The sequence below is a fragment of the Amia ocellicauda genome, chromosome 7 (genome assembly GCF_036373705.1).
Source record: "Amia ocellicauda isolate fAmiCal2 chromosome 7, fAmiCal2.hap1, whole genome shotgun sequence".
Taxonomy (NCBI): Eukaryota; Metazoa; Chordata; class Actinopteri; order Amiiformes; family Amiidae; genus Amia; species Amia ocellicauda.
Window position 1 is genome coordinate 769,697 of NC_089856.1, and position 20,107 is coordinate 789,803.

At 52.9% G+C, this 20,107-nt stretch overlaps 2 protein-coding genes across 3 annotated transcripts; both read right to left on the reverse strand.

Annotated features, from left to right (window-relative positions):
• Positions 1–79: 79 nt before the first annotated feature.
• On the reverse strand, positions 80–9,828 carry dcaf15 (DDB1 and CUL4 associated factor 15). 2 transcript variants are annotated; one of them, XM_066707760.1, is made up of 13 exons: positions 9,683–9,828; positions 6,389–6,486; positions 5,859–5,994; positions 5,671–5,777; positions 5,252–5,391; positions 4,148–4,309; positions 2,662–3,186; positions 2,474–2,565; positions 2,228–2,356; positions 2,044–2,126; positions 1,807–1,911; positions 1,523–1,638; positions 80–305 (listed from the first exon to the last, which is right to left on the reverse strand). In XM_066707760.1, exons 1-13 carry the CDS (start codon positions 9,776–9,778, stop codon positions 250–252), a joined length of 1,845 nt encoding a protein of 614 aa, XP_066563857.1. In that variant the 5' UTR covers positions 9,779–9,828; the 3' UTR covers positions 80–249. The 2 variants fall into 2 exon arrangements, with proteins under 2 accessions (XP_066563857.1, XP_066563856.1); XM_066707759.1 differs by having other exon boundaries at positions 2,662–3,189.
• Positions 9,829–10,242: 414 nt separating this feature from the next.
• Positions 10,243–19,701, reverse strand: cc2d1a (coiled-coil and C2 domain containing 1A). Its single transcript, XM_066707761.1, has 29 exons — positions 19,380–19,701; positions 19,117–19,225; positions 18,871–18,997; positions 17,775–17,887; positions 17,417–17,635; positions 16,981–17,302; positions 16,744–16,853; positions 16,327–16,399; positions 16,039–16,122; positions 15,310–15,428; positions 15,134–15,206; positions 14,752–14,888; positions 14,520–14,619; positions 14,195–14,367; positions 13,852–13,974; positions 13,697–13,755; positions 13,494–13,610; positions 13,330–13,403; positions 13,142–13,197; positions 12,963–13,014; positions 12,747–12,846; positions 12,561–12,651; positions 12,325–12,462; positions 12,176–12,231; positions 12,023–12,092; positions 11,814–11,940; positions 11,528–11,604; positions 11,286–11,333; positions 10,243–10,982 (listed from the first exon to the last, which is right to left on the reverse strand). The coding sequence occupies exons 2-29, from the start codon at positions 19,174–19,176 to the stop codon at positions 10,944–10,946; spliced, it is 2,937 nt and encodes a 978-aa protein (XP_066563858.1). The 5' UTR covers positions 19,177–19,225; positions 19,380–19,701; the 3' UTR covers positions 10,243–10,943.
• Positions 19,702–20,107: the final 406 nt, after the last annotated feature.

A 20,107-nucleotide genomic window follows, 5' to 3' on the forward strand; every position in this document is an offset into this window, starting at 1 on the left:
GCTGTGCTGTCCAGTCCGGACCAGCGCAGTCCACACACACACACACATACACTGACATAGAGACACACGGAGGCAGATGTGAACTTCATTTTGTTTTTAATAAAAATGAACAACAACACAAATAAAACAAGACTAGAGAAGCGTGCAGCAGCTCGACGCCCCCCCGGTCCTCAGCACAGGAACGAGAGCCGGTCAGCGGAGAGGAGCCGACGGACGAGCAGCCGGGGGTCCGGGGGTCCGTCTGTCCACTCACAGCACGATCCAGGTGTAGCGGTCACTGTCGGCCAGCACCTTGAGAGACGAGCCTGAAATACAGAGCAGCCTGTCAACACCGCACCACAACTACACAACACAGTACAACAACAGGACAACTACAACAACACAACAACAGCACAGCACTACAACAACAGCACAGCACTACAACAACACAACAACAGCACAGCACTACAACAACACAGCACCACAACAACAGGACCACTACAACAACACAACAGCACAGCACTACAACAATAACAACAACACAGCACTACAACAACACAACAGCACAGCACTACAACAACAACACAGCACTACAACAACACAGCACCACAACAACAACACAGCACAACAACAGGACCACTACAACAACACAACAACAGCACAGCACTACAACAACACAGCACAACAACAGGACCACTACAACAACACAACAACAGCACCACAACAACACAACAACAACACAGCACAGCACAATACCACAGAACCACAGCACTAAGCACGTCGGGAACACAGCGTTACAACACATCAGTAGAGTGTTCAGTGTGTTTGTGTGTTCAGTACCTGTGTGCAGTGTGTTCACAGGGCTCCCACTCATTGTTACCAATGAAATTCCAAAGCTCTTCCTTGACTTTTTACCAAATTTCCATGACTAGACACGTGCATTGAAACGAGGCAGCCACTGGGATGTCACGGGCTTTTTGACACTAAAGCCTTCGTAGCAGCGCCATGTTGCATGTAGCAGCCTGGCAGTGTCTTCATGCGTGTGCCCATGTGCCCGACAGATGCTGGCGGTTAAAGAAGTATTTATACTTAATACAACTGACCAGTTTTTAGTGACCCCTGCCCCTGGTCTCAGGAGAGGGATCCGGCGCTCATGAGGCGTGTTGTTGTGGCGCGGCCCACAGCGCGTCACATCAGAAGTGAAGCCCGACACACTACTGTGTCCCAGACTGAAGTGCGTACACGAGCAGGACAGACAGACGCACTGCTGTGGGCGCGGCCGTCTGTTTCAGGATTCGTTTAGATTTAAGATGTACGTGAACAAGGAGCTGACTAACACAATGAACAGGCCAGGAGAATCGCAGGCCAGTTTTAAATGTCCTGTAAAATGACTTTTCCAAAACTTTATAGATATTTAATGAAATTTCAAAACATTTCCAGTTTTGGAAAACGAAATTTAAATTCCATAACTTTTCCAGGATTTCCACGACCAGTGGGAACCCTGTGTGCAGTAACTTTGCGCAGTGTGTTTAGTGTGCAGTACCTTTGTGCAGCGCCTCGTTGGTCATGCGGTTGATGTATCGGGAGCTGCTCTCGGGCACCAACCACTTCATCACTGTGTTCACACACGACTTCCTGTACGAGCTCCACACACTGCCGCTGAGACAGAGACGCACGGGTTACACACGGGTTACACACACACATACACATGCACACACGCACAGCCGCTGAGACACAGAGACACACGGGTTACACACGGGTTACACACATACACGCTGCTGCCGAGACACAGACACGAGGCCAGTTAACATACACAGACACACTGACCTGGTCTGACCCTTGACTTCTATGAGGTCACCAACGCCCACTGTGTGACACGCCCCACTGCTGAGGTCCCAACACACCTGCAGGCTGGAGTGATAGGAGTGAGGCCTGAGAGAGAGAGGGGAGAAAGGGGGGGAGGAGAGTCAGTCTTTTGGAAACAAACCCATGTATAACCAATGGTGATGAACCCGTGCTGCGTGTGCAGGGCGTGTGCAGGGCGTGTGCGAGGCGTGTCAGGACCTGCAGTGCTCCTCCTCGGGGCTGGGGAAGGCCAGCAGCAGCAGCCCGATGTTTATCACCACCGTGTGCAGCTCTGGACACACCTGAGAGGACAGAGGGACAGAGAGGGACAGGCTGTCAGTTGGATAGAGAGGCGGTGTGTCGGTCAGTGCATCAGCCGGTCAAGTGTGTAGCTCAGGCTGACCTCCAGGATGACGATGTCGTAGTCGCTGAAGGAGCAGAACTGGTCGCTCCAGGCGGCGTCTCTGCGGATCACCTCGTTGATGACGTACTCGAAGTCCAGGGTCAGCTGCTCCACACACACACACTGACCCTGGGGGGGCAGGACCGTTACACACTGAGACTGCAGAGACGGACAAAGACACTCTCACACACACACACACAGGCGGACTGTCAGTCAGACACACACGCACACAGGCAGACAGTGTACCTGGCTGGACTGTGGCCCCTTCAGCAGGCGCAGATTACGGCCCTGCAGGTCAGTCACAGTGAACGGCAACAAACCCTTGTCATCCTCATAGTCTGAGAGAGAGAGAGAGAGCGCATAGGTCAGCCGCAGCGTCAGACGGCCCTCCAGACTGTAGCGCTCAGCCCCCCAGCCCCCATGCCTGCGCTCACCTGTGTCCTGCTCCGGCGCCCCCGGGGGCTGAAGGCAATACTGCAGCCGGGTGTAGTTCACACTACCGGGCTCGGATGGGGGCGGGAGGGAGGAGGAGGAGGAGGCTGGAGAAGAGGCCGAGGGGGAGGAAGGGGAGGAGGCGGACGCCAGCGGCCCCGCAGTGTTGCGCTGATGCGCCTGACCCGAGACCCCCCGCCCCTCCAGCCCCGAGGAGGACGAGGAAGCAGGACTCTTGCTCTTGCTCTTGCTCTCACGCTCACTCTCCTCCTCCTCCTCGTCCTCCTGCATCCGCTGCTCCCTCTCTCCTGCCTGTGCTCTCCTGAACAGGTCTGCTGCGAACTCCCGGGCCCGTACGGCAGCCTGTGATTGGTCAGGGGAGGGCGGCGGGGGGCGGGTCTTGGCGGGGTCCTGGCTTTGCGATTGGCTGGGGGGCGAGGGGCAGGGTGAGACGGGCGCGGCGGTGGGCAGCCCTACTCCGGGGTCCTTCTTCCGGTACAGGATCTGCGTGGACTCGCCCTGGGCCCCTGCTGGAGCGAGAGAGAGAGAGAGAGAGAGATAGAGGGAGAATCAGTGTAGCAGCAGTGCAGTTGAAAGTAGGTTTGGGTGATATAAAAAATTACACATCGCCAATGATGGACATGCAAACATCACAATATCAGATGATATTGGCTCGTGGGGGTGCAAGTTGCGCAGGTACGTACTTGGGGGGGGGGGTATTGGAGGGGCGGCGGCTGGGGAATGTGAGTGTTATGAGTGCAAGCCTACATTACGTGTTTTATATTTATTTTTGCGTTGCGAGAAAATCGCCTTTTTTTTCCTTCAATATAAAGCTGGGCTCGAAGGTTGAAGAGACAAATGAGGAGACTTTCTTAGCGACAATCAGGCTGGTTTAATATCGCGCAGGAGTCCTACACATCGCTGTCAGATCATCTCTCAGACACGTTGCAACACACTTTAATGCTGTACTGCACAAACAGAAAGACATTAAGACAGAAGTGCTAATTCGTTCTGGCACCACTATCCGACATCTTACTCCCAGCTCCTCTCGCTATCCACTCACCGGTCTGCACAGAAACGGGGCGGGCGAGGTAAACCAGCGTCACAGACATCTAATAGAAGAGCACAAACAAATATATGCACATCGCACTTGTATATGGGTTCATTACAAGCTGCGATAGAAACCCTTCGCCCCATCGTGCTCGTTTGGTGTCCATTAATAACTCAGTGATCAAGGATCCTATCCAGTCTGTTTTTGAATGTTCCCAAATTGTCTCTTCAGCCACATCAGTGGGGAGTTTGTTCAGATTGTGACGCCTCTCTGTGTGAAGAAGTGTCTCCTGTTGATATACGATAACGTCGGCTATGACAACCCTAACTGAAAGCACTGCAACACAAGCGCAGTGTAACAGCGTCACACAGGAGTCAGGGTGGCACTAGCACGGCGGCAGTGTAGGAACAGTGTAGTAACAGTGTAGTAGCCCTTACCGGGGCAGACGGACACAGCGCAGGCCACCAGGGAGTAGCTGGTGTTGAGCAGCACCACCTGGTCCTGCTTTAGCTGGAAGGCCGGCTGGAAGGTGGGGAATGGGTAGACAACCTGGTACCTGGAGTTCAGCAGATACCCATGGGCCAGACACTGGTCACTGACTGAGAGAGAGAGAGAGAGAGAGAGAGAGAGAGAGAGATGCAGCCGTGACGTAACAGTGGTCTGCGGTTTCGGGTTAATTGATCACAAGCTTTTCATCACCAGTGACAATTCATCCTCGACAAACAATTGTGATCAACAAGTTTTCTGTTAGAAATCACTCCTTATAGTCCCCAATTAAGGCCACAATATATCATAAACTTCCAAAAACAAAGGGCGCTATAATAATCTCTTATATTTTGTAAGTCGCCCTGGACTGCTAAGAAATAAATAATAAATAAACAGATACAGTTCATATTCAATTCAGTAGCTACAGAAATAAAACATTTACTGTCTGTTGATTTAGCTCAAATATTTCTTAATGTCCTACAACGATTCCAAAACAGCCTTAGATTAAATCCTACAGAGACGCACAACAGTTTAGTCTGTTTCACCTCTAATCTCACCCCTTTGTATCCATATCTCCGGCTACATGCCTGCAAGCAGACTTCCTGCAGAAAACTACCATAACCAGAATGCATCCGTCAGCGTGTTTACATGCTGTTCACTTCAGTCCTTCAGCACACAATCTGACCATTTAGCCAGTGAAGGCTCAGACTCTCGCGTGGCACCCCATGTAAACCCGCCAGCAGAGTGGTGCATTGTGGGCAGGTCGTCTCCTGCAGGAAGTCTCTCTGTATACACGGCCAGTGTGGAGGCCACAGTTGCTGCTCGAGTCGACCTGCTTTTGAGATAATTTCTTATGAAAACCATAAGACAATTATTTGTTTTCATTCTCCCGACTCGAGCTGCCAGTGAAATTACAGGCTTCATCAAGACTCTCACGATTTGTCCAGCACTTTCAAGCCCTGGAGATCAGTTTAGCATTGTCCACACTATTTCCAGACTAGCGTACGAACCGTGTGTGCGAGTGTGGTGTGTGTGTGTGTGTGTGTGTGGGGTACCTGTCTGGGCAGGGCCGGGGGTGCCGCTGCACTGGGCGCAGGGCTGGGGGGGGGGCATGCTGGCGATGGTGATGTAAATGTCTCTGTTGTTCTCGTCGCTCATCATCAGATTCATCAGCAGAGAGCTGGAGCTGCGGGTACTGACACACACACACTGTGATACAACTACACAACCACACTGTGACACAACTACACACACACTGATAGACACACAGTGACAACTACAGACAGTTACACTACACACACACAGTTACACAACTACACAACCACACACAGTGACACCACTACAGTGACACAACTACACACACTTACACACTATTACACACACACAGTTAAAAAACAGTTACAGACACAATCACACACACTCTCTCACACAATTAAACAACCCCCCCACCCCCACCCCCACCCCCAAAGCTCACTTGAAGCCGAAGACAACGATCTTGGAGCGGTCGCTGGGCCACTCACACACGGTCAGGAACAGGTCGCTGTAGATCTCCTCGCCAGCAAACAGGCGCACCTCCCGCACCTGAGAGAGAGAGAGAGTGTGAGTGTGAGTGTGAGTGTGAGTGTGAGTGTGAGTGTGAGAGTGATAGGGAGAGTGTATTACCTGGCGCAGGCGGCTGTGCAGGTTGAACTCCCACCAGTACAGGCGGTAGGTGTAGAAGGAGAAGTCGTCGTCGCCACAGTCGCTGGTGTAGGAGAGCACGTAGCGGCCACACTTCGTAAAGCCCAGGAAGATGTGCCTGCAGGTGGGACACACCGTCACACACCACCACAGCAACACAAACACACCACAGCACACACCACCACACCACCACACCACACACCGTCACACACACACTACAACAACACAAACACACACACCACAGCACACACCACACCACCACAGCACACACACACCGTCACACACACACTACAACAACACAAACACACACATACGCACACAGACACCACCACAGCACACACAACACACACACACACACCACCACAGCAAACACCACAACAACACAAACACACACACCGTCACACAATACAACAGGAATTCACACAGAGATGCAGAGACCATGTTAAAAGCTACACACTAACTGTCATATAAAACCACAGGCAGACAGACAGGCAGACAGGCAGGGCCCTCACCCGGCCCGGAGGAACTCCTCGCTCACGATGCTCTTCAGAGACACACAGACGCGTGGCGGCAGCTTCCTGAACACACGCTGACTGAGCTGCCCAGACACCTGAGACAGAGAGAGAACGGCAGGGCAGTATTAGCCTGGGAAACAGAATAGACACTGATATACACTCACCTAAAGGATTATTAGGAACACCATACTAATACTGTGTTTGACCCCCTTTCGCCTTCAGAACTGCCTTAATTCTACGTGGCATTGATTCAACAAGGTGCTGAAAGCATTCTTTAGAAATGTTGGCCCATATTGATAGGATAGCATCTTGCAGTTGATGGAGATTTGTGGGATGCACATCCAGGGCACGAAGCTCCCGTTCCACCACATCCCAAAGATGCTCTATTGGGTTGAGATCTGGTGACTGAGGGGGCATGTTTAGTACAGCGAACTCATTGTCATGTTCAAGAAACCAATTTGAAATGATTCGACCTTTGTGACATGGTGCATTATCCTGCTGGAAGTAGCCATCAGAGGATGGGTACATGGTGGTCATAAAGGGATGGACATGGTCAGAAACAATGCTCAGGTAGGCCGTGGCATTTGAACGATGCCCAATTGGCACTAAGGGGCCTAAAGTGTGCCAAGAAAACATCCCCCACACCATTACACCACCACCACCAGCCTGCACAGTGGTAACAAGGCATGATGGATCCATGTTCTCATTCTGTTTACGCCAAATTCTGACTCTACCATCTGAATGTCTCAACAGAAATCGAGACTCATCAGACCAGGCAACATTTTTCCAGTCTTCAACTGTCCAATTTTGGTGAGCTTGTGCAAATTGTAGCCTCTTTTTCCTATTTGTAGTGGAGATGAGTGGTACCCGGTGGGGTCTTCTGCTGTTGTAGCCCATCCGCCTCAAGGTTGTACGTGTTGGGGCTTCACAAATGCTTTGCTGCATACCTCGGTTGTAACGAGTGGTTATTTCAGTCAAAGTTGCTCTTCTATCAGCTTGAATCAGTCGGCCCATTCTCCTCTGACCTCTAGCATCAACAAGGCATTTTCGCCCCCAGGACTGCCGCATACTGGATGTTTTTCCCTTTTCACACCATTCTTTGTAAACCCTAGAAATGGTTGTGCGTGAAAATCCCAGTAACTGAGCAGACCGGCCCGTCTGGCACCAACAACCATGCCACGCTCAAAACTGCTTAAATCACCTTTCTTTCCCATTCAGACATTCAGTTTGGAGTTCAGGAGATTGTCTTGACCAGGACCACACCCCTAAATGCATTGAAGCAACTGCCATGTGATTGGTTGGTTAGATAATTGCATTAATGAGAAATTGAACAGGTGTTCCTAATAATCCTTTAGGTGAGTGTACAGGTCTGATGAGAGGCTGCCTCCTTGTGGCCGGACGGCAAACTACAGCCTGGAGAGCTGGTAAGGAGGCAAGACGCACTGGGGTCGATTCTGTCTGTTATTGTGTAATCACTCCACTGATAATAATGACTAGTGATGAGCAGGAATCACAGCACCACCCCAGGGCACCTCTGTCCAAGGGGATGGGACCTTTCACCAGACAAAAGGGATTTGACCAGACACTGAAACATCACGGTTACTACAGCACACAGGGGTTTATGTGAAGCAATACGGTTGGAGATGTAGGTGTGATGCCATAGTGTAGTACAGAACATTATCACAGTCTGCAGTATATTACTGAATGATGCAGTATCATGTATTACTGTAGTAAAGTGCAGTAAATTACAGCGGACAGATGCTCAAGGGCACCAGACCAGGCAGGTCAATAATGAGAGCACTGCACGCCTGCGGTGCGTCTGTCCCCTGACCGCTGTGGTCCTGTCTGTGCTGTGCCACAAACTTGGCCTTTATCTGGTCTGCCCGTGTTTGTGTATTCCAGCGGTTATGATGTCAAACGGCTCGGCCTCAGTGTCCCCCCTGTGTGGTCAGTGCAGCAGGGATGTTGGATTTCTTCATTGCAGAAAATATGGATAAAGGCTTCAATGACTGTCCTGAACGGATCTTCATTTCATTATTATTACTATCACATTATTTTTCCATCCAGTGGCCCATCAATACAGCTGGGTTTGTACTGGAGCATTCTGGGTACAGTAGCAGAGACCCCACTGGGACTGAATCCACGACCCCCAGCTCAGGAGCCCCGAGTCCCTGAGATGTCCGCCCCTCATCTGAGAGCAGCGACAGACTCTTTCAGCACCGAGGACACCGTTTTAAACATAACCGTCAGCCTGTCAACCCACCCAGAGCCCATCTAACAGCCGCGGCCATCAGCTATATCTGACTTTTAATACAGAGTTTGCAAGAAGAAACGTAAGAGTGATGCATCTGTCCATAACAGGAGTGATATATACGTGTATGTGAGTCTGTCTGTCAGTGTGTCTGTGTCTGTGTATATGTATGCGAGTCTGTCTGTCAGTGTGTGTGTGTGAGTCTGTCTGTCAGTGTGTGCGTGTATGTATGCAAGTCTGTCAGTGTGTGTGTTTATGTGTGTGTGTGTCTGTGAGTCTGTCTGTCAGTGTGTGTGTGTGTCTGTGAGTCTGTCTGTCAGTGTGTGTGTTTATGTATGTGAGTCTGTCAGTGTGTGTGTGTATGTGAGTCTGTCTGTCTGTCTGTCAGTGTGTGTGTGTCTGTGTGTATGTGAGTTTGCTGTCTGTCTGTCTGTCAGTGTGTGTATGGGTATGTGAGTCTGTCTGTCTGTCTGTCTGTCAGTGTGCGTGTGTATGTATGTATGCGAGTCTGTCAGTGTGTGTGTATGTGTATGTGAGTCTGTCAGTGTGTGTGTATGTGTATGTGAGTCTGTCTGTCTGTCTGTCAGTGTGTGTGTGTCTGTGTGTATGTGAGTTTGCTGTCTGTCTGTCTGTCTGTCTGTCTGTCTGTCTGTCAGTGTGTGTGTGTGTGTGTGTGTGTGTGTGTGTGTGTGTGTGTCAGTCAGTCAGTGTGTGTGTACGTGAGTCCGTCAGTGTGTATGTTTGTCTGTATACAGTATAATGGCACTGCCGGTGTGTCCAGGTGATCCGAGTGACACACAGGTGAAGCTGCCCGCTGACACTCCTGACCCGCCACTAACACCGTGTCACGGCCCGGCTGTGGGGGACAGGGAGTCCCGGAGCCACACCGAGAGAGGCCGGCCGAGGCGCCGGCACTGAAGCCCCATCCGGCAGCGAGCGCTGTTTTGCCTGCGCGCCGCTGCGCAGAGTCGCTCGGTCGGTCCGGTAGTAAGTCTTCCGCTCCCCGGCTCTGCAGCCACGCTAACCCGGCCCCACATTACCTGTCCCCGGGCGAGCAGGCGGACGACGTGCTCCCGGTGCCTCCTGGCCGGCTTCTGTTTGTTTTCATCCCTCTCCGATTTCGAGCTGGGCGCCATTTTCCGCCGCTGCCAGCTCCCTCTGCGCGACCTCCTTCCTGCCCACGCCGCCCGCCCATTGGCCAACGCCGCGCCCGCCGAGCTCTCCCATTGGCCACTGGGGGTGTCAATCGCAACAAGGGGGACGGCAACCCCGCTGCGCTGCGATTGGACAGGCTCTTGCCCCGCCGCAGCCGCGGTGTTGCGCCGGGGGCAGCAGTGGCGTCAGGGATGGACGGCGATGCCGGGATCGGACTGGGACTTTGCTGCGGTGATCGAGCCGTTATTTCACCGGCGCCCTTTCCCCGGGAGCCACAGCGCGGTTATAAACACTGACAGTGTAAACCGGACTGTCCCAACGTGATGGTAATTAGTTCTGACAATAAAGATTTTAAAATTTGAATGTACTACCTATTCAATTATGTACCCCCCCCCCCCCCCCAACACACACACACTGCCTCCTCCGACCAGACAAACACAGCAGCCACTTTCTTAAAATTATTTATTTCATAATATAATTTTCATTTCATTTTACTTCTCTTAAAATAGTGCTTTGTTTTTTCTCTCAGGCAGAGTTGCTGCCACCCCCTCTCTCGCTCCCATCTCTCCTGTCTCTCTCCAGGGGGCCCCACTCACTCTGTCAGCCACAGACACTCAGCACAACAAAGTGCAAACTCAACACACGACACCCCCCCCACCCCAGAAAAAGATTTTAAAAAGACCGCACCCCCCACCCCTTATTCCAGCTCAGGGTCTTCATTACTTTATTGATTGGAGTCGTTAAATAGGAGCAGTAATCTGTCCGGCTGTTAATCCGTCACTCCTTGGCAGGGGCCGGAGCCGTTAACCCCTTGAGCACCAGAGGCACCCGCGTCTCCGCCAGCCCCCCCAATAGCCACAGCTTCTATATTAATTAACTAATTAATTAATACACCTTCACAGAGAAGCAGGGAGCCTGCCAATGCAATAACCTGCCCATTACGTCGGCTCTGATGATGATGTCATTGTTCTGTTCTGTGCACTGAAACATTACACCTGAACTCTAACCCCCCCTGTAGTTTCATTATCGTTATTACTGTAGTGCATTTCCTTTCATTATTGGATTCTGCTGTGTGTGCGCGTGTGTGCGCGTGTGTGCGTGTGAGTGTCTGTGTTTGAGTGTGTGTGTGTGTAGCAGCAACCCCCCTCAGATGGCTCTTGGGCGCCTCTTCTGTAGGGATTCCATCTTTGAGAGAGAGAGAAAGTCAGACATTTAATCTTAGGCAGTATGTAAATAAAATGTTTTTATAAATTAAATAGCTTAATAGTGTGTCAACAGCGTATTGATAGCTCTGTGTGTTGACGGGGAAGTGTGCTGACAGTGTAGTGACAGTGCAGTGTGTCGACAGGGCAGTGTGTCTATAAGGCAGTGTGTTAATAGTGTATTTATAGCTCAGTGTATTGACAGCGCAGTGTGCTGACAAGTGTGCTGTCAGAGCAGTGTTTGGCAGTGCAGTGTGCTGACAGCACAGTGTGTCGAGAGGGTTACCTCGCTCTCCACCATCTTCATCCGGTACAGGGCATCTCTAGCAGCTTCCTGTAGAACAGAGAACAGCTGTTACACCCCCTCACTGTACACCTCTCTCTCTCACCCCCACCTCTCTCCTCCTTTCTTTATCTCTCCCTCTGTACATTACTCCCCTCTCCCTCTCTCTACCTTTATTTCACTACCCACCCTGCACCTTTCCTCTCCTCCTCTCTCCCCCGCCCAGCTCCCTCCTTGTCTCGTACCCGGTGTCCCTGGCTGGACAGCTGTTTGACAGAGTCTCCCAGTCCGACAATGAACTTCTTCAGCACGGCCTCGTAGTCTGCGATGGGACAGAGCATAGCGTTACACTCTGTACAGGGGTGTGTGTAGGTGTGTACAGGTGTACAGATGTGTGTCCAGGACAGGTGTAGATGTGTGTGTGTGTGTGTGTGTGTGTGTGTGTGTGTGTGGGTCTGTTACACAGGTGTGGGTGACTGTGGGTGTACAGGTGTACAGATGTGTGTCCAGGACAGGTGTGTGCAGGTGTACCCTTCAGCAGGCCGGGGGAGGGCCGCTCCAGCACCCCTCTCTGCCACTGCAGCCGGCGACACACGTCCTTGTGCTGCTGCAGCAGGTCAGCGGGGGGGTCCCGCCGAGACTGACGGCACTCTGACAGCTGGGGGGCAGGAGAGAGACGTTGATGGACAGACAGAACCACTGGTTATGACAGACAGACAGAGACAGACAAAGAGACTGACCTTCCGCTCGGCTCTCTCCTTGTCATAGTTCAGCAAACTGAGGCTGTGGAGCTTGTAGGGAGCAGAGCGACTGAGAGAGAGAGAGAGAGAGAGAGAGGTGACTCATCAGGTCAGTGCATCAGTCAGGTGTTGAGGTGTGCATCAGTGACTCACTTGGCATTGTTGTCTTTGGGGGGGTCACTGGAGCGCTGGGATTTAGGTGCAGCTGCCTGAGAGACAGACAGACAGACACACATTAATACTAAGACTAACAGAAACTTCTGCCTTCCTTATCCTCCTCCCCCTCTCTCCCCCTCCCTCACCGGGGGCGGTTTAGCGGCGGGGGGGTCGATGACGAGCCAACGCTCAGTGACCGTGTCCAGCTGCGGCCCCTCCAGCGGCTCCCTGATGCGCACCCTGACCTCCACACGCCCCCCCGTGGGCCTGCGGCCGTCCAGCACCTGAGAGAGAGAGAGAGAGAGTAGTGGGGGGAGAAGTGTCTCAGTGCGTCCGTGTGTCAGTTTCAGTGCGTCCGTCTCAGTGCGTCCGTCTCGCTCACCTCCACAAACTGTCTGATCTCACACTGCGTGTCCAGAGCTTCCAGTTTGAGCTGCCCTGTGCCCACAACCTTGTCTCCCTTAAACAGGCCCCTGTAACACAACAACACAACATTGTAACACTCTCTCACACACACGCACGCACGCACGCTCAGTCAGTCAGCGTGTGGGTCAGCCGGTCAACTCACCCCTTGTGGACGACCTCCAGCCGGATGCCCTTGCTGTGGATGACCCTCTTGAGTGCTCGGTGACCCCGGGAGATGGACAGCTGGAAGTGGTCCCCGAACTCTGCAGGGGTCAGGGGTCAGGGGTCAGAGAGAGCGTCAGTGTGTCAGAGAGCCATGATTTCAGTCTGTGTCTGTAAGTCCTGGTGTCAGCGTGTCAGAGAGGTGCATTGTGGGTACCTGGGCAGTTGGTGTTCTTTACTGTGCTAGTCTTATCCCTCTGAGCCTCCTCCTGTAAGAGAGAGAGAGAGAGAGAGAGACAGCACCAGCGTGAGCAGGAAGGGAGTGTGAGTGTGTGTGAGTAAGAGTGAGAGAGAGTGTTTGTGTTGTGTGTCAGTATCTCGGTGCGTCACTCTTACCAGGCTGGGGAAGGGAAACTCAAAGCGAATGCTAGCATCCAGATCATTAGGGGACCCTAATGGAAGAGAGAGGGAGAGGAACAGTGAGAGAGCAGCACAGAGCCCAGACTGGAGCCACACAGACAGACAGACAGGAAGAGGAATGGGGAGACAGACAGACAGATGGACAAACACACACAGAGACAGACCTGAAGGAGCAGGCAGGTTGATACCCTTCACTATAGTCAACTGCATCTCAGAGCTGGATAGCTTTGGGAAGACCCTGCAGAGAGAGAGAGGGGAGGGTCTCAGTCACTGTGGCAATGTGTGGGAGTGTCAGTGTGCGTGTCGGTGTGGGATTGTCAGTACTGACTTGACGGTGCTGATGGTGCGCTCCTCATAGTGGTATGCCGGCACGGGCTGTCCCCCCCCGTGGGCCCGACGCAGCACAGCCAGGGACTGCAGGCAGTGATCCGACAGCCGCTCGAACCTAGAGCACAGGGACACCGTCACTCACCGTCTCACAGACAGGAGAGAGGGACAGAAAGACACACTGGCAGAGACAGAGAGACACACCTGGCCGTCTCAGCTACGTTCCCCAGGGATGTGAACTGCTGAGAGTGACTGAGACACTTCTGCAGAGAGAGAGAGAGAGAGAGAGAGAGGCTGTGAATAGTACGATTGTGTGGTTGTGCAGGTGGGGTGTGTGATTGTGCAGTTGTGTGTCTGACCTGGTGCTGCTGTTTCAGCAGGTCCATCAGCTGTCTGTACTGCTGCACCTTGGCTGGGGACAGGGAGGGGCCGGAGGACTGGACCAGCGTGTACTCACTGTCACTGACCGGAGCGCTGGGCATCTGAGGAGCAGGGAGAGGAGTGGGGAGAGGAGCGGGGAGAAGGAGGTGGAGAGAGGTGCAGGGAGAGGGAGAGGAGGAGGAGGAGAGAGAGAGAGAGGGAGAGCAGAGACGAGGAGGAGGGGGAGGAGGAAGCCCAAGAGTGAGAAGATGGAGGGATGATGAGAGACAGAAGACACACGAACACATCGCACCCCCACCAGCGGTCAGGCGTCGCCCTTACCTTGGAGATGTCAATGGGCAGGCCGGCGCTGGCCGCGGCGATCATGGGCTCCAGGCCCTTGGCGTGACGCAGGTGCAGCGCTGCCCCCTGCATGTCCCCCAGCTGCTTCGCACGCAGAGCTGCTTTCAGGAGCTGCTGCTTCCGAGTCTGCAGCAGCTCCGTCTGCTGCTGGGCTGCACGACACACACTGCGTTACAAACACGCACTGCCCCTGGGCTGCACAACACACTGTGTTACACACATACGCTGCTGCTGGGCTGCACAACACACACACACACACACACACACACACACACACACACACACAGTCAACGCACACCCCTACCCTTGGGTCCCATCTTTGGTTTGGGGTTGTCTGTGGGGGCTGGGGTCACCCCTGTGTTACGATGGGCGGGGGGGCGAGGGGCAGCAGGGCGCAAAACCGACTGGACGAAGACAACAGGAGGGCAGAGAGAGAGAGAGAGAGAGAGAGAGAGAGGAGGGAGGAGTTTAAAACTTCGATCCATAGTTACTACACACAGTAAAGATGATCCCACACGAGCTCACTCTCGTCTCACCTTCACATCTTCCTCCTCTGGCCCGCCCTCTTCCTCTGCGTCTGCATCCTGATTGGCCAGCTTCATAGCGGTCTCCAGCACTCCCATGATGCTCTGCTGCCCATCTCTGGCCTCTGACCCCTGGAGTGGCGGGCACCCTGCCAAAGAGGTCACACAGAGGTCATGCTGGGTTCCCACAACCTCCACACAGACAGTCATACAGACAGAATTGTTAGAGTGAAAATGAAAAGATGTAAATGAACTGCAGGTATTTTGAATTGAATCAATAAAGTATTTTAAAAATTGAAAAAAAAAAAAAATTGAGACAGACAGAATGTGTCAGTCAGTGTGTCAGTATGTCAGTCAATGTGTCAGTGTGTCAGTCAGTCAGTGTGTCAGTTACCTGGGGGCACAGGCAGCTCTGACAGGTTGACCGGCCGGCCGGCCTTGTTGGCTCTGATAGCATCCTGATATTGCTGAGGGAGGGGGAGGGGAAGACTTGATTATTGCATCTCCACACGTCTCCCTCCCTGTCTCTCCCGCTCTCTTCCCCTCATCCCGCCCCTCCGCCCCGGTCACCTTGATGATGCGCTGGTGCATCCTGGCCTTGCGGTCGTCCCCCTTGCTCTTGGCGGTCTCCGCAGCAACGCGATACTTCTCCATCCTCTGCTGCAGCGCCTCCGCCACACTGCGCGGCGCTAGAGTCGGGAGAGACGGGGAGAGAGAAACGCGGGGAGAGACAAGCAATCATGAAAAAAGGTATAAAGACACAGAATTAATATACAAGAACTAATGAAACGGAATACAGTGCAGTAACACACACACAAACAGTATAGTAACACACACACACACCCACAAAGTACAGTGCAGTAACACACACACCCACAGTGCAGTAACACAGACACACACACAGTACAGTGCAGTAACACACACACACACACACACACACAAACAGTATAGTAACACACACACACACCCACAAAGTACAGTGCAGTAACACACACACCCACAGTGCAGTAACACACACACACACACACACACACACACACACACACACACACAGTACGGCGCAGTAACACACACACACAGTACAGTGCAGTAACACACACACACACACACAGTACAGTGCAGTAACACACACACACACACACACACACACACACACACACACACAGTACGGCGCAGTAACACACACACACAGTACAGTGCAGTAACACACACACACACACACAGTATGGCGCCGTAACACACACACACACACACACACACACACACACACACACAGTACGGCACAGTAACAGTGAATACCTGGCTCTGCCGTGGGGGGCAGGGCTGTTGCTGGGGGTTGGGGGGTGGACTGGACTGGAGGGGCTGGGCTGTCCGTCACAGGGTCTCCAGGGAATTGAGAAAGAGAGAGACACTCAGACTCTTACACTCATTACAACAGTCAATTAACGGAGAGAGAGAGTGGGACAGAGGGAGAGAGAGAGAGAGAGCGAAAGAAAGAAAGGCGGAGATGCTTGTAGGGGGGTTAGACAAAGAGGGAAGGAAGGACGGCAGACAGAGCAGGCCTGCGGAGTCGTCGCGCCCCCTGACCTGGTGGCGGCGGGACGGTGCCCAGGTCCACGGACTCCCCTCTGTTCAGAGCCTCCAGGACCGGGTCCAACAGCTGGGAGAGCAGAGGAGAGACCTGAAAACATCTGTACACATCTGTGCACCACATCTGTACAGTCACTGTGTGTGTCTCAGGAACATCTCTGCCTCTTATTTTTACTTCCTAATTTATTTCACTCACTCCAATAAAGTACGGCAAGCCGAGTGATCACTTAGAGAGATCTGCCATTGCATGTCAAGTTATCTGCAAATGACTTCCTGTATGTAGCCTGAGATGATCACTTCCTGTTCACTTGTTCATTCATTTCTATGTAACTGAATGAGTAAACAGGAAGTGATCATCTCAGCCAACATAATAAAGCTAATTCTGAATTTGAATTGGAGGGGGGGGTGCAGTACCTTGCTGCTGTGGTACAGGGAGCGGGCCAGCTCTGTCCTGCCACTCTGCTTGGCCTTCAGAGCCGCCAGTTTGTACTCCCTCTGCCGACTGAGAACCAGCGCACGCACTCCTGCACACAGATACACATACACACACACAAAGAGATACACAGACAGAGACACACACAAATGTATTATTATTGTGTTATTATGTAATTATTAGGATTTATATAAATGTGAATAAGTGCAGCACCGCACCTGTGGGTGGCAGGCTGTCCGGCTGGCTCGGGGTCAGGGGTGAGATCAGGGGCGTCTCCGGGGTCGTTGCAGGGCAACCTTGGGGGGGTACCAGGAGGCTGGGCTTGGGCCGGATGGGCGGGGCCTCCTGGAGAGCTCTCTCATTTGCCGAGAGGGCGGGCGTGTCCTCAGGCCGCCCCACCTGCTCTCTGATTGGCCCGGGCTTCTCGGGGGGCGGGGCCTGTGGAAGCGCAGGCGTGCTGCCCGTGGCGACAGGGGGAGGGATCTCCTCCTCACTGATTGGCTTTCCCTTCTTGACGGACGAGAGCATAGACTGCAGGGTCTGAAAGGAGGAGAGAGGGTTACTACAGCGGTGACAAACCCCAACTCCTTCTTCCATCCCTTCTTCCTCCTCTCCCCCCCACCACCATCCCTCTTCTCTCAGTCTCTCTCTGACCTTCAGTCCTCTCTCGTATCTGCGCGTCTTGCTGCTCTCCCCCGCTGCCCTGGTGTTGATAATGGCAGCCTGGTACATGTCGATCCTCTCCGTGAGGAGGGACTCCAGCCCCCCTGAGCTGATGGGAGTTCCCGGGGCGGGGCAAGGGGTGGGGCCCTGCCGGGGAGGGGGGGTGGTCTCTGGCTCTGATTCCTCCTGCAGTACTTCATTTAGCTCCGCCTACAGAGGAACAGTGATTTTACGTGCGTCTCTCACAGTGAGTGTGTCAGTGTGTGTGTGTGCGCATGTGCATCCGTGTCAGTGCCTGTATCAGTGTGTCAGCGTGTCGGTGTGTGTAGCAGTGTCTCAGTGTGCTCACCATGAGGTCTTCATCTCCCTCCAGATCTCCATCCTCCTCCTCCTCTTCATCCTCATCCAGGTCCTTCATACACAGAGCCGCCATGCGCTCAATATCTGCCATGGGGACCGGGGCTGAGAGAGAGAGAGAAAGAATGAGTATTGGCACAGGAAGCACTTCAGTTCATTGAGCGCCTGTTGTTTGGGCTTGTTAATGTTTCAGCAGCATCATTAGTGTTTATCTTCACACAGCATCTTCCAGAGGTTTACTCTGCTACAAAGAACCGGCACCTTCTCTGTATCCAGATGTGGGGCTCTGGGCTCCTGAGCGGGGGGCAGGGGTTCAGTCCCAGGGGTCTCTGCTGCTGTGCCCTTGAGCTAGGCACTTTACCCAGAATGCACCAGTATAAACCCAGCTGTATCGATGGGCCACTGGGTGGAAAAATAATCTGCATAAGAGTGTCTGCTAAGAAATATAATAATAATAATAATAATAATAATAATAATAATATTTATTTACACACTAAGGCTGTAGTAAGAGTTTGCTGTTTGTAACTACAGGAGCTCACACGGCCTTCTGTAGTTGAGCTCCAGCTCAGTGCGGTTGTGCTTCAATATTGTTCTCTGCAACCGGAAAAGGCTGTTCACTGTGGCAGCATTCCTGCCATTCCAGGCGCTTGGCTGAGGTTTGCAGTGAGTCGCTGTGGTGGGGAGGGACTCGCGCTCTCGCCAGGCAGGTTCATGCAGCGGGGCAGGGAGTTACACTGTATCACTGCCTCACGAGCCACAGCAGCCCTCAGGGACCCGAGCTGTAGGACTGGGAGACACCGCACTTCACCAGCGGCTGCTTTGACCATCTCTCCCGTTCCTGTCCTCCTTTCATCATTTACCTCCCCAGCATGAAGACACCGCACTTCACCCCATCGGTGAAGTGCGGTGTCTCCCAGTCCTACATCGCTGCCCTGATCTCTCCAACCTCCTCTCCTCCACAGCAGACTCAATGCTCCACTCTGGACATCCCTGACCACCACTTCATCTCTCTCTCTCCCTCCACCCCGCTCCAACTGTGACTTTCCAGCAGTCTCTCCTGCGCCCCCGCCCTGGGAGTCACACCTCACCTCTGCCTCTCTCTTTCTTGGCCGGTCCACTTTCACCAACAATAGCCAGGAGCTCGGTCTCCAGGTCCGCCTCATTGCCACCAAGCTCCACTCCTCCATCTGGGGGAAGGTCCAAGAGCAGCCCCATCTGAGAGAGAGAGAGAGAAAACACTCATTATAGACACAGTGGCTATAGACAGACAGAGAGCAAAAGAGAGAGATGGAGAGACACAGAGGCTGGTAGAGAGCAAGAGGGTGGGTGTTCACCTGTCTGGCCGCGGCCGCTCCGGTGCCCCGGGCTCGGGGGGGCTGCCGGCTGCGGTTCATGGTGGGAGCAGCTGGATCTGAGCTGCCGGCCTCACTGCCCTGCGCGGCTCTGAGCCACAACAATGACAACATCAATTATACACGCAAACTGTGTTCATGCCTGTGTCTGGTTACAGTCACAGATCGCTTATTGTAGCCCAAGTGCCATTCATATTTACAAATAAATATATACATATTATCATCATCATCATCATCATAATTACCAGAAGTCTATCCGAAATCGACTCGTATTCATCAGAAGGGAAGGGAACAGGAGGGCAGCACATCAACACAGCACAAGACAACAACCGCGATACACACCAACACAGCACGACAGCCGCGGCCGATGCCGGTGTCACACTGTCACACACACCGGCGGAAACCCCCGCTGGCTTGTAAACACGCAACACCGTGACCTGTGCGGAGACAAGACGGCAATCTGTTGCGCAGGACGCGGCAGCCGGTGCACCGACAGGGAGCAGGAAGTGGCGCCGCAGACGAGCTCCTCTCCGCGCCGGCGCTGCGCAGCCACAGCCGCCGGCTTTACGGCCTATGCCAACACTTCCGCCCCGCATTGCCCTCATTGTCGTAAAAACACGCGAGCTTGTGGTGCATTTCCGCGTTTCGACCGCAACACAACTTTGACCAAGAACCCCCTGTACTTGCTTCGGCAAAACGGGTGTAACCTTGTCATGCCAATAAAGCTCTTTTTGAATTTTGAACTTGTGACCATAACGCACAATATTTGACGCTGCAAATGACGGAGGTTGAAAATAATGCAGTTACAGCAACTGTTTTATTCCCCTGACTGGTTCGGCACGACAGTGATTTTGCACATTATATGGTTTTTATTGCTGCTCTGCCCCCTTACCTCTTTACTTTAGCTCTTACCTGTGACTTCACGCATCTTGTTAGCTATTAATATTAGAACTAGAAGGTTTAACTTGTAACT